Below are 14,551 nucleotides of genomic sequence, written 5' to 3'. Positions count from 1 at the left end.
AATAATATTTTAGGAAACAAGGAGAGAGAGAGAGAGAGAGAGAGACAGAATTTATTTTTATAATATTATTTTAATAGAAATATAAGTCCTCCATATGCAATTATAATTTTTCGTAAACTATAATTTTTGTAAACTGAAATATTTAAAGCAATAATATTCTGGAGATCATATATTCCTCTAGAATTAAATATTACAAAATAAAAGTATCGAAGAATTATCATTGCGTTCTTAAAATTGCATTCGTAATTATATTCGTAATGATATGTATCATGCAATTATATGTATGCATGTCAGTCACTTATCAATTTCTGACATACATTCTTCAAATAATATGTGTATGAATCATTAATATTAATATAAATTAAAATTAAATTTAAATGTCTAATTTGCGTTTCTGTGTCAATACTACTATACTAAATTAAAAATTTCGAAACTTTGTTCCTTAGGCAGATCTAAATTTGTGAGAAAAACCGCAAAAAATAAATAATGATCTATACTTTTACACAGTTCTAATTAGATAAAACAATTTTTAGTTATTAAGCAGATAGCCAGTCTAGTATTAATTTTTTAGTTCTAGAGACTATACTATTATACACGAATCATGTGATTGTTGATTTGTCGCGCTTACAACAAAGCCTTTTTTGTTAATGCTGAACTGTCTTCTTATATATTATGATTGATATTAATAATTAGTTTTTGCGTCAGTTATTCTCGTATACCTATTACGTTTTTAATTGGATAACACTGTGTATTATTGCTTAATTGCGGATAGCAATTAAAAATTGATTGCAAGTTATAAAAACGTGCACGTTGATTAAACTAATCGTTAGCAATGGTCGCTACATAAAATCCCAAATTAATAAGACTTGTTTGATGTATGAATAAATTCTGCTAAATTAAACTTTTTGTATTAATCTCAAAAAGCGTTTTGTATTATAACGGCATACTTACACCTTTGATAACAATATAAAATAGTTTTATTAACTTTTAAAATAAGCAATCTTTATTAAAGTTAGATGTAATCTAACTTTAAAAAATACAATTATTTTTTGCGGTTTTTTTTACGAATTTAGATCTGCCTAAGGAACAAAGTTTCGAAATTTTTAATTTAGTATAATAGTATTGACACAGAAACGCAAATTAGACATTTAAATTTATTTTTAATTTATATTAATATTAATGATTCATACACATATTATTTGAAGAATGTATGTCAGAAATTGATAAGTGACTGACATGCATACATATAATTGCATGATACCATATATCGCATACACTTGTGTATATATACGGAGTAAGAATATCTATTTGAGGTAGTCCTAGTAATAGCGTCTAATCAAGCAGACGTTCGATAGAAGATATAACTAACATATTTTTTAATTGTTAATTTAAATATTAATTTCGCTTATCATGAATAATGAACAAGATATAAAACATGAAACACCGATACAAAATTTTTACGCCGGACAATCGATCTTTATTACAGGTATTTATCAAGTGCAATGTATTTAATAAAGTAAAATATTAATTTTACGAATTAAGGCTACTAAATGTCTCTTTCTCTTTCTATCATAGAAATATCTTCTCTTTATGGTAAAGATAATATTAAGATGATCAATACATTGATCTTTATGTTATGACAGTATAAATATACGAAATGCATTATTAACTTTTATTATTAATAGAAAATTTATTAGAATAAATAATTAATGTATATTTCTCTAAACAGTATACTCTTGTTCACTGGTAAAACATCTTTAAAATAAACTTTAAAAATAAACATCTAACCAATGTATCAAGTTTTATTATTGTCTCTTTTCTGTTATACTGAATGTAAATAATCTATATATATATATATATATATATGCATATACTTTGTAAGGGGCAGAAAGTGTATATAAAATTATAATATTTGTAAGTCATGCGTAATTTAATAGCAAATTATTTTTTAAGTTATTGTTCATAAACTTACTAAACATTAATTTTTTAATTAATAATAATTCTTTAATACACATTGAAATATAGTTTTCAAGATATCGTTTTACACAAAGTAGAATGCATATAGCTTTATTTTGTTAGGGTGTACCGGATTTCTTGGACAGATCTTAATCGAGAAACTATTACGAAGTTGCCCCGACATTTCGACGATGTACTTATTAATACGGTCGAAAAAAGACAAGAGTCCCGAAAGTCGACTGAACGAAATGTTTAAGAGTTCGGTGAGTGCAGTGAAAGCGATATCGAACAACCATGATGTATTCGTGAAACATTTTGCTATATAAATATATAATCTGTAGCTTTATGACCGTATGAAAAAGAAAATACCTAATTTCCGTAAAAAAGTCGTGCCAATCGTAGGCAATCTCGATTGCAAGAACTTAGGTTTGTCGGAAAATGATAAGAACATTTTAATATATAAGGTAAATAATTCTAATTATTCTTGTTACTTTTTCGCCTATATTATATATCTCGACGCATAAAAATTTATCTTGTGCACACACACGTATACACGTATACGTATTATACGTATACACATATACTCAAAGGCTACATATTTTATGTAAATCTAATTACAACCATTAAAACATTTAAAGCCATTAAATAAGCTTTCTCTCTATTATTCTCTTTCTAAATATTTCAAATGTTATAGTGAAACGGAATATTTATTTCAGGTATCCATAATTTTTCACCTTGCAGCTAATGTACGCTTTCAGGAGAAAATCAAATCTCAAATACAAACAAATATTTGCGCTACCGATACCATTTTGCGCATCGCCAAACTTATGCCATACTTAAAGGTAATTCTTCTTTCTAAGAGTAAACGCATGCGAATAGTAAAAATAATTAAAATGTTATTAATTTTCACACAAATATCCATCGCAAATATAGGTTGATGGAATAAATTTAATCGACATTTTATTCCGCAATCTTTATTCATTGACATTTATCTTGCAGTCATTTATCTATGTGTCAACCATATATGCGAATTTCTGCGTGAAACATATCGAAGAACATGTTTACACTTATCCTATTAATTACAAAGATCTTATTACGCTTACACATATCTTATCCGAAAATACAATGGAGGAAAAGAAAGCCAAGTGTGTATTTCTCCCGTCCTCGATATAGTAAATTAATTAAATACTTCAATGTAGAAACTTAAATAATCATTTTGGCAGAATTACCTCACAATGGCCGAATACATATACATTCACAAAAGCGATTGCGGAAGGGCTTCTCAGAGATGAAGGCGGAGATTTACCAATTGGAATATTTCGGCCTGCCATAAGTAGATTAATTATACCATTTATAATTTATAATATATAAGATTGTAATGTAACAGTTTTCTTTTTATTTGAGAGTTTATTACTTTTAATCGCTTATGCTTATACAATTATCCGATCTAGATTACAGCATCGATGAAATTAATAAATGCAATGTAAACTTTTTTTCTCATTATTATCACAACAATATTGTTTTTAGTATTTTAAACGCTGTCTTCCATAAAATGTTAAGTATCAAGATTAAATCTGAATATACGTATTTCTAATACACGTTATAAACTTCAAAGGATATATTTCTATTACATAAGTGTAACTATCATTACGCTTACATTAAATAAATTAATGTAAGCATAATTCACGTAGAAATAATATTTTGCGATAGTAACAAAAAATCGTGATAATAGTTATATTTGTGCGCAAATTTCTGCGGATTAGTAAAAAGAAATAATAAACATATTTTTCAGTTACATCTACCGCTAACGAACCGCTCGTCGGATGGAACAACAACTTTTTAGGGGAAATAGGGCTAACGGTGTTTATATCGAGTGGTTTTCAAAGATTTATGCTATGCAATCCTTATATCCCTGCAAATTTTGTTCCCGTTGATCTCACCGGAAACGCATTAATTGCAAGCGCGTGGGATGTTTTTATTCAATTCAGGTAATTATTATAGATACAGTCGCCATGACGCAAAATCTCTTTTTTACGACAAAATTATTATTCCAATGAATTATTCAGATACATTTTTAATACATTCTCATCTGTTCCACACGTATTTGATAGCGATAAAAATAATTATTCTTAAATTATGATTGCACATTGCACATTGTAATTGCACATTGTGTACATCAGCGCATAAATGATTTATCATTTCGATGCATGAAGAAACATTACGTAACATTACATTACATAAGAAACATTACGGCTCAAATATCCTTAAGTAGCTTTATCTTGTAGGAGAGGCAAAGACATGTTAATTTATAATTTCGTACCGCCGGCTGACGCGCCTACTATAGGTGAATGGTTCTATAAAATCGCCGACATAACGAAGACATATCCCTTGCCCAAAGCTCAATGGAGGCCCTTTGTAATAATGTTACAACGAAAAATGCTATATAGAATTTGCATTTGGCTCGGTCACTTGCTTCCGGCTTTACTAGTGGACACAATAAGCATTTGCATGAATTATCGTCCGAGGTACTGCAGAAATATAAATAGATGCTTAAAAACAAAATTATGTAAAACAAAAGATTATAATAAATTCATATGTCTTTTAGAATGTGGAAATTATATAGAAAGATTCATAGTAGATCCTACGAAATGGCACCCTTTCTTACAAGGCGATGGAGTTATTCCTATGACAACGTTGAAGCGATGTGGAATCGTCTGAATGAGCAGGATCAGCAATTATTTAAATTTTACATGAAGAAATTTGACTGGACGAATTATTTTGTTAATCATTACAAAGGCGTACGCTTTTTTATACTCAACGAAGATGACAGTACTTTAGAAATCAGTCGTATTAGAGATAAACGGTAAAGACTCGTCATAATAATTATAAGAGTATGCAGTAAAACGTAAACAGCTATTGACTAATGGGACTTTTACAGTTCAAGAATAATCGACCGTAGTTGGTCAATTTTTACTTCTTATGTCTTACATCTTTACAGCATATACTCTTACAATATTGTAGAGTGGAGTTAACAAATGTCTCCTAATATTCAGTTAATTTTATCTAAATTCTATTTTAATTTTTATTAAACGATAAAATTATAAATTTCAGACTTTACTGGATACACCAAACCTTCAAAACTCTATTTGTCTTTGCTATCGTTTGGATCATCTGGATTATATTTATAAAAGTATTCACATAATTTTTACACATTTCTTTACACATATTAAATTTTTCTTCTATTAAATATTCACCTTAAGGAGATGTACCACCCTTCTTAGAGCGTGGCATTTATCAAGTTTATGATCTTAACTGATCTTCAAGCAGTTTTAATCGTTGCTAACTGCTTATTAAAAAGTTATTAACAAAGTAAAATAAATAGACAAGTGTCGAACGTAATATAATCTTAATTTTACTAAACATAAATTTTACTATATGTATATTTATTGCAAAATAAATGCGTATAGGTAATTGAAAGGCTTTTCTTAAATAAACATGATAAGATTATTACATAATTCATATAATATATAATACACATATAAGAAAATTTTATTAATATAACTAAGAAATCTTTTTTGTACTAAATACTCGTATTTTAACTTTATACACAAAAAATCAGTAATGCTTAATTTATACCCTATAACATACAGTATAAAAGATTAAAATATGTTTTTATTATAATATATTATATTAATGTTTTTTATATTACTTTTTATAAAAGACTATATAATTTTATGTTACGTCCATGAACTCCACGACTCTTTTCTTTCGTGGAAGTTTATAGCCGGTATTCATAGTCAAAGCTTATTTCAAAACCATCTTAAGAAATGTCTTAAGATGCTAATACAACTCTGTGTTTCATAATATCTTAAGATAAGTATTTAGAGAGTTGATTTTATTTAAAAAATGTATATAAATATATAAAATATCATCCAGTTAACAAGTTATAATTAAAAATTATTTCCAATACTTTCAATACTCAAACATCGTGTTTTTTATAACAAAAACATTAGAAAACAAAAAAAAGCTTCTTAAGCGCAATAAATCTCTTACGTGGTTTTTTAAGAATAAAAACAACATGTTATCTCATTGTAAATCGCTGAATATTTTCATAATTAAAGGCCTTGAGAATAAATTGAAGAAATTATAATCACACGTGTAGATTACAGTTTATTGCAACATAAATTGAATGAATAAATTCTATTAGTGTAAATCTTATCGTTAATTTAGGAAAAGCGATTTTAATTCAATTCAATTCAATTTATTTTATTTTATTTTATTTTATTTTAATGTAACATGTGCCATATCTGCATTTTCAATAAATATATAAAAAAAACTTATTTTTTATTATTCTTATCTATGTTACCGTTAGAGAATCCGAGTTACCGAATACTCGAATACCCGAATACCCGATTTAACTAGTCAAAACTAGTTTTATCAAAGGCAATTCGTCAATACTTATAGTATTAACTATAGTCAATTCTGTAGAAATAACAATGGCCAATTCAGTCTAACAGAAAACTAGCTCTGACCGAAAAATCAGTTTGTTAAAATATGTTAACAGTTTTTACTAAGGGTGCATTCCGTTTCATGCATGATGCGTATAATGCATCATTTATCTTTGTTTAACATTCGATGAACAACATGGATAAATGATGCATAGGCAAAACTAGTTCTCACTGAGTTGGAACAGTTAAAAGTGTTGGTAATATAATTATTCAGACTAATCTTTTCTGAATTTTAATATTTTTTGTATCAATACTAAGGGAAGTAATTTGCTGATATGTGCATGTAGACAGTACAAATGTAAGTGGGGGAGAGGCAGACGGTTCGGTTTTTCAACTTTCTACGCGAATCGAGGTCCACCCCAGCCTATGTGTGTACTGTCTATACACGTATATCAGTAATCAAGTTCCCAAGAAGCGCCAATGCGCGTAACGTGCTTTTAATGCGCGTACAATTGGATTGGCTTCAACCACATTAATTGTGTGTTCAAAATGCGCGCATTCAAATACGTAGTTAATGCAGATTGAGCATTCAATTTATAAATGACAGGTTTTATAAAATATTTAAATGAGTATATAGCTTCTGACTTTTTATTTAATCAATCAAAGAGAGATGGAGCGTGGAGCCGTAACAAGGTGTTGGTGTTCCACCAACCATTTAATGCAAAGTTTAATGTACATTCAAAGCGCATTAAACGCGCATTAGCGCTCCTTGGGTTCCATGTAATGCAGATAACACAAAGTTACATATTATTTTTTTGTCTTCATTTTTTTGAACTAACAGTTTAACTTAAAGCAACTACACTTAAAGCAACTACATTGTACACTCAACATGAATCACAGACAGTCACCACATAGCGACAACACACCGCTACTAGTCATCAGTCATATTGTATGACGCAATACGAATTAGTAAGCTGAAAGTATTCGTTTCCAAAACATAAATTTAGTTTCTAGAAATAAATGTCATTTGTCTATAAAGGTCAGTCCTATTGTAACTAAATATTGTATAAAAGATATAAATGTGCACAAGTAGATTTATTATTCCAGCAAAAAATAAGCAAAATTGTTTTACAATTAATAAGAAAAACTAGGTATATTTCACAGAAATGTATATTTCTGTCATCATAGTTAAATTTTTTTATTACTAACAAATATCGAAAAAAACATCACAAGTAACATTTGTTTCTGAATATTTCAATTTTCTTTTTCTCAGTGTATCAAGATGCACACTCATATATTATTGCTTATAATTATTCAGAAGAGTTCAAGAAAAGTTGAAGGATGATACATTTATTACTACCCGGATCTACAGCTTTACGATCGAGTGAAAAAAAAAGAACCGCAAAAAAAATTTCCGCAAAAAAAAAACTGCAAAAAATTCTACAAAGAAGTACCACAAAAAAATTTCCCTGAAGAATCGTGCCAATTTATCAATAAAAATTATTTTCCCGAATTCCATCCAGAAAAGACAACATTTATTGATTATATAAGATTTATTAAAAATTATATCACGTGATAAGCTTAAAAACTAGATTATAATATAACAATATTTAAAAAAATTGTGCAAATTAGAAATTTGCACTTGGCTTCCTCATAGAGGAAGTGATGTCTTAAGATGCTAATACGGTCCTCTGATTGGCTGATGACGCCTTAAGACTATACTTAAGACGATCTTGAATATAAAACCCGACTATGAATACCGGCCTTAAAGAATTATATATGAAATAGAAATATAGAAAAAACTGAAGAATATAATAAAATTAAAAAATTTCGGTAAACCTTTTTTTAACAGAAATCAGTAACCCCTTTATTATTAACCATTTTTATTAATTCTATTATATTCTTCAGTCTTTTCTACCCCTATTTCATATATAATTCGTTAAGATTTGGTTGATCAGTTCTGGAGTTATAAAAATTTCTGTAAATTTGGCACAGACATACATACATACATACACACATACCGCCATTTTTTTAATGCAATATTTCGACGTTTTAAAACACTTTGAACATATTTACATTAAAAACTCAAAAAACAATCTTTTCTTTGGTTTCTTCTACCCCTATTTTATATATAATTCTTTTAAATTTGGTTGATTAGAGCCAACTTTATACGCAATCAAAGGTTCATATACGAATTTACGAAAACAAAGCTTCCTCTATATATGAGGAAGCAAAATTATTTATTAATACAATTTATCGACATTTAATATGGTCATCATCAGTGCCCAATGTACAGATATTTCAAATTATTTAACTGGAGTGGATTATTTAACAATCGAAAGATAATTAGAGATAACTTGACAAATATTGTCTCAAGAATTTAAATTAAAAATATAAATAATTACAACCAATGTACAATAAAAATAGCGTCAATTATTCTAATAAAACGTTATCTGTGTGCCAACCACAATATTACACTTACTCAGGTTTAAAAATTGGAAGAAAGTATCTGTCCTTCTCAAACAATAAGAGGCGCGAGTATATATATAGACAAGCTTCCTTTTACAACCGTCAGTCTTCGAAGCAACATCAAGTCAAACGGACATTCGATCTAGAAAGTTAGGAAATTGAGTGGTATCTATTTGTGTGTGTTAATCTCTATATTAACTTCACACATTGAATAAAACATGGAAATTGAAGCACACAGAACACCAATACAAAGCTTTTACGCCGGACAATCAATATTTATTACAGGTATTTATTATAGAAGTGCAATGAATGCAATAAAGTAAAATAATATCTTTAAGACAATTAAGGCTATTATATAACATCTCATAATAATCTTAAAATGTCTTTGGAGCTAGTATTTAGCTATTATGTGTTTTTCCTTAGAATAACTAAAGGATATCCTATAGGATTAAAATTTCCACAAAATTTAAATTACATTTATTTTTAATGTTCCTTAAAATTCCAAAAAAAAAAACATTTTAAAACAACATTTTGTGCTATCTGGTATACAGGGTGCTATGTATTATATAATAATATGCAGACCAGTGCTCGTGAGCAGGTAGAGCGAGTAAAACTGATTCGAAAAGTTCTTTACGTTTTGCAAGTTTCTCAATAATTAATGAGAAATTAATTAATAAAAATACGCAAATCAGAATGCGTCCGTGCTATTTGACGAGAAGCTGCAGCCTAACGTTCACGTCGTTAGGCGCGTGGCAAAGCATTGGGAAAAACGCTAAGTAAATAACAACGGCTATACATGAGCGACATTTGGTGCATGGTCAATTATTGTTATTTATAAAGCGCTTCTCCTAATATTTCGGCACGTGTGTAGCAACGTGACACCCTGTATATGTACATACACATACATACGTATTTTGCTTATAGGCGGTATTGGTTTTGTTGGAAAATTTTTGACTGAGAAACTGTTACGAAGTTGCCCCGATATTTCAACGATATATCTGCTAATACGTCCGAAAAGAGACAAATGTCCCAAAAGCCGACTGGATGAAATGTTTGAGAAACCTGTGAGTATCTCGAAAACAATATCGAAACATAATGTATATTTGTAAATGATCGTTATTCAAATTTGTAATCCATAGCTTTTTGACCGAGTAAAAAAAGAAGTACCGAATTTCCGTAAAAAAATCGTGCCGATAATAGGTGATCTTGATATAGAAGACATCGGATTGTCAGAAAATGACAAGAACATATTGATAAATCAGGTAATTAATTCAGATTACTCATATCATTATATATCGTCTGTCCTACTATATTCTAATACAATAAAAATATATTGCATATCTAAAAAATTATTCACATATTTTACATACATATAATTATAATTATCGATGCAATTAGAAATAAATTCTGTACCTTTTTTTCTATATATCTTTCCTACTTAAAGAATATATATTTATTATAGGTATCTATAATTTTTCACATAGCAGCAAATATACGGTTCAACAATAGCATCAAAACTTCTACGATGATAAACGTTAATGCCACCGCCACCATCTTAAAACTTGCAAAGCACATGCCAAATTTAAAAGTAATTCCTTTATCCAATATGTGTTCTAGTAATAATAAGTGGCAAAAATTATTTATATTTTGCAATTTTCTTACTAATTTTTTAAGAAAGAAACATACATTACGCTTAACATTTGCAGTCACTTATTCACGTGTCAACAATTTATGCAAACTGCCATGTGAAACATATCGAAGAGCGATTCTACTCGTATCCTATTAATCACAAAGACCTTATCTTATTTACACGAAACTTAGACGAAAACGTAATTGAGGAAAAAATATCTAGGTAATTCTATGATGCATAATATAATAAAATAATTAAATATATTAATAAAGAAAGAGATAAACTGTCGTTTGACTAGAATCATTTCACGATGGCCGAATACATATTCATTCACGAAAGCTATTGCGGAAGGACTTCTCAGAGACGAGAGCGGAGATTTGCCAGTAGGAATATTTCGACCTGCAATAGGTAACAGAATAATTGTAAAAACTGGCAGAGTTCTTTTGCTAAAGAATTTATTAAATAACATTTATATTTAGTTATTTTCAATTGCTTTGCATAATTGTGTGCTATCAAATTCTATAATTATAAAATAATAATAAACAATCGCGGATGTATGTGTGTGTGTGTGTGTGTGTGTGTGTGTGTCGCGTTTAGCTAATAATAAGTTTGATTTTTGCGAATCTACATAACGGGGATTAATTAAGATCTGTTTCAGTTATATCTAGCGCCAATGAACCACTTGTTGGATGGATGGACAATATGTATGGACCACTAGGTGTTATGGTACCTGCGCTACTTGGTATCAGAAGATTTATTCGTTGTAATCTCGATTTAAAGGCAAATTTAGTGCCCGTCGACTTCACGGTAAATGCTTTAATCGCTAGTGCGTGGGACGTCTCTAATCAATTCAGGTATTTGACCAACATCTCCACAGCTAATTTACATAAAATTTTATTTCTACTATTTTGAACATTGTCATCGGATAATGGCATAATAATGCTTCAACCTCGTAAATTGTTTAGATTATTTTTTAAACATAATTTTTAATAACTTATTATACATATTTATATTATTTCTTAATGCTTGTAACAAACTAAGATCATGAAGATATGACAATTAAATATGAAAGTTAATAGACCGAAAAAGTAAAAGAATTAGTATTCAGTTGCTATTATCCTTTACCTATCGCAAATATTCTTTTATTTATCTATATGTATCTGACACGCCCACCAACTACTTTTTACATAATTATATATATTAATTATAATTTAATAAAACTATTCTAAAATACTGTAATCTGTGGAGAAAGGGGCATATTTTTTAAGCATAGAACGCACTCGGACAAATGTGCAGTGTATTTAAATACGTTAATTACTTATATTTAAGTATTACCGTAATCACATACACATATGGACATTAGCATTTGATTATAAATAACTCTGATGTATAAAGAAGTATAATGTACAACATAATTATGTTTAAATGGATTTATCTTGTAGGAGTGGCAAGGATACATTAATTTATAATTTTGTGTCACCAATCGATGGACCTACTTGGAATAAATACATTTCTACACTTTTCGACACAAATAAGATGTACCCTTTGCGTAAAGCCATATATTTCCCCTTCTTGGTTTCCTTTCAACGTAAAATACCATATAGAATTTGCGTTTGGCTCGGTCATTTCCTTCCGGCTTTACTTATGGATATTGTAAACATCTGTATAGATCGTAGACCAAGGTATCACGTAAATTTAAATGTTGTTTCTATTACTTGATATATATATATATATATATAGATCTCATTTCATAGTTTGTATCAAAACCAAATAAAATATCGTCTATAATATGAAAAATCATAATAGCATTATATGTATTTCAGAATGTGGAAGTTATGTAAGAAGATCGACATATATTCCGACGCGATCCAACTTTTTTGCAATAATGAATGGAGTCATTCCACTGATAATGTTCAAGCGATGTGGAGTCATCTCAATGAAGAAGATCAGCAATTATTTAATTTCAGCATGGTTGGATTTGACTGGACAAAATATATAATTGATCATTATATGGGCATACGTCTCTATCTGCTAAATGACGATGACAGTACTTTGGAAATCAGTCGTATCAAGCATAAGAGGTAACAGATCTTTTTCAATTTTTAATTAATTTTGTTAGTTTAAGTTCAGTTTCTGTTAATTAAAAAAAAATCTCTATAATTTTAGATTTTATTGGATCCACCAAACGCTCAAAATTGTTTCGATCTTTGTAGTCCTTTGGATTGTCTGGATGGTATTTACAATTATATGTACATAACTTTTACATATTCGTTTTATATGTATGTTTCATATGTATCTCTCTTTCATTTTCCTTTATATTAAATATTTACTTTAGAAAACTTCTTTCTAATGTCGTACACGGTGTGTTCGGAAAGTAATGAAAACGACTTTTTTACGCTCCCCAGAAGGGTTGCATGAGAAAAATGGGGGGTCGAGGTAGTTGAGGGGAAATCTCAGGTCGGACCCTTCTCAGTTGAGCTTTTCGAAGGTCACCCAGAGCGCTGTTCATTCTGAACGGCTTTCCTTCCATATGACAAGCAGCTTCCCCATACGTTGTCTTCAAAATTTCTAACGTTTCTGAGAAGCTGTTTGTCCATGTTTTACGCAAAATTTAATTGCGTAACGCTGCTCGACGCTCCTCTATATTTTTGTCCGACAAGAGTAAAAAACAAGAGTGCACTTCTGTAACGTATCGACCTGACCGTTCGAAAGGCTCGGGCCTCAACTGAGAAGGATCCGATCGTATACCTGAGATTCCCCCTCAACAACCTCGACCATCATTTTCCTCACACAATCTTCCTGGGAAGCGTAAAAATCATTCTCATTACTTTTCGGACATTCCATCATGTATATCTTACCAAATGTATAACTGAAAGTAACTTTTAGACAGATTTAGTTGTCGTCAACTATTTGCTAAAAGGTTGTTAACAAATAAATAAAGAATTTAATCACAATATACAATAAAATTAGAATAAAATGCCATTTACGATCAGAGTTTGGATCTTAGTAGCCTAGTTAATATTATTTCTGTGTTTATATATGTATATATATGTATAAATGGCATTTTATTCTAATTTGATTAACAAATAAAGTTAACAATGGATATTGAATACAATATAATCTCAAATCTATTAAATATAGATTCTATATTATATAATGTACAGTTATTGGGAAATAAATGCACTTATACAGTTGAAAAATGTTTCTCAAATATAAACGTGCAAGCCTAATAATATTGTTCCACCTGTGAGCGAACCGGTAATTATACAGTACCTAGTAATAACGAGTTGCCTAATTGTCGTAAGAAATTCGACCCTAGCAACTAAAACCTCAGCTAGCATTCCATCCGAAACCTGGTTGCTCGGACTCTAACCGATGCAACCCAACCCTGAAACCAAAAAGCGCTGACAAGAACGTTACGAATCTAACTCAGGAACAATCGGACGCACTCGCTATGTTATGAGAGATTTGTAAAAACACTGCACGAATAAACATGTTTGTTTTAAGAAGCTTTGAATTCTCATTTCTCCGCGCGAACGTGGTAGTCTGTGAGTGGTCGCGTGCGTGCGGAAACATAAACGAGTCTCGGGCACAACAATATTATTCCTAATTAATATACGATACAAATATGATATAAAAAGATTTTATAAATATAATTAAAAAAGCTACTTAATATTAAATATTTATAACAATTTGACAAAATAGTTTTATTTTAATCTTTTGTAAATCAGTCTCTTTTAGTCTGGCCTACGTAAGAAGTATCGCAATTGTTACAACAAATTTTGTAAATAACATTATTTGCAAAAATTTTATTATTTGTAAAAATTCTAACTAAATATACCGATTACATATACTGATTCTTTCAGTTTATTGCATTGCATAGTTATTATTTGTTATCGAAACAGTTATATAGCAAAGATACTTTATGGATCTCATATTTGTTGCATAATATCAACTTGTTCCACTAAAATAAGATTGTTACATTATCTCAATCGATTTTTAGATGGACATTAATGCTTTTAAATCTGTTTTTATCATAAATAAAGTT

The 14,551-nt window shown here is 29.3% G+C and overlaps 2 protein-coding genes across 5 annotated transcripts; both read left to right on the top strand.

The window, feature by feature from the left end:
• Positions 1-1,312: 1,312 nt before the first annotated feature.
• Positions 1,313-5,371, top strand: LOC112452164 (fatty acyl-CoA reductase wat-like). 4 transcript variants are annotated; one of them, XM_025012248.1, is made up of 10 exons: positions 1,313-1,486; positions 2,080-2,219; positions 2,298-2,420; positions 2,673-2,798; positions 2,956-3,101; positions 3,180-3,289; positions 3,749-3,944; positions 4,242-4,481; positions 4,562-4,819; positions 5,068-5,371. In XM_025012248.1, exons 1-10 carry the CDS (start codon positions 1,411-1,413, stop codon positions 5,156-5,158), a joined length of 1,506 nt encoding a protein of 501 aa, XP_024868016.1. In that variant the 5' UTR covers positions 1,313-1,410; the 3' UTR covers positions 5,159-5,371. The 4 variants fall into 4 exon arrangements, with proteins under 4 accessions (XP_024868016.1, XP_024868018.1, XP_024868017.1 ...); XM_025012251.1 differs by having other exon boundaries at positions 1,425-1,486; positions 2,066-2,219; XM_025012250.1 differs by lacking the exon at positions 2,298-2,420.
• Positions 5,372-8,962: 3,591 nt separating this feature from the next.
• On the top strand, positions 8,963-14,012 carry LOC112452165 (fatty acyl-CoA reductase wat-like). The gene is made up of 10 exons (XM_025012252.1): positions 8,963-9,158; positions 9,798-9,937; positions 10,013-10,135; positions 10,336-10,461; positions 10,580-10,725; positions 10,802-10,911; positions 11,162-11,357; positions 11,946-12,185; positions 12,327-12,584; positions 12,670-14,012. Exons 1-10 carry the CDS (start codon positions 9,092-9,094, stop codon positions 12,758-12,760), a joined length of 1,497 nt encoding a protein of 498 aa, XP_024868020.1. The 5' UTR covers positions 8,963-9,091; the 3' UTR covers positions 12,761-14,012.
• Positions 14,013-14,551: the final 539 nt, after the last annotated feature.

This window comes from Temnothorax curvispinosus, unplaced genomic scaffold (genome assembly GCF_003070985.1).
Source record: "Temnothorax curvispinosus isolate PA1 unplaced genomic scaffold, ASM307098v1 QBEX01002996.1, whole genome shotgun sequence".
Taxonomy (NCBI): Eukaryota; Metazoa; Arthropoda; class Insecta; order Hymenoptera; family Formicidae; genus Temnothorax; species Temnothorax curvispinosus.
The sequence above is the reverse complement of the archived record's forward strand: the minus strand, read 5'-3'. Positions and strand labels throughout refer to the sequence as shown.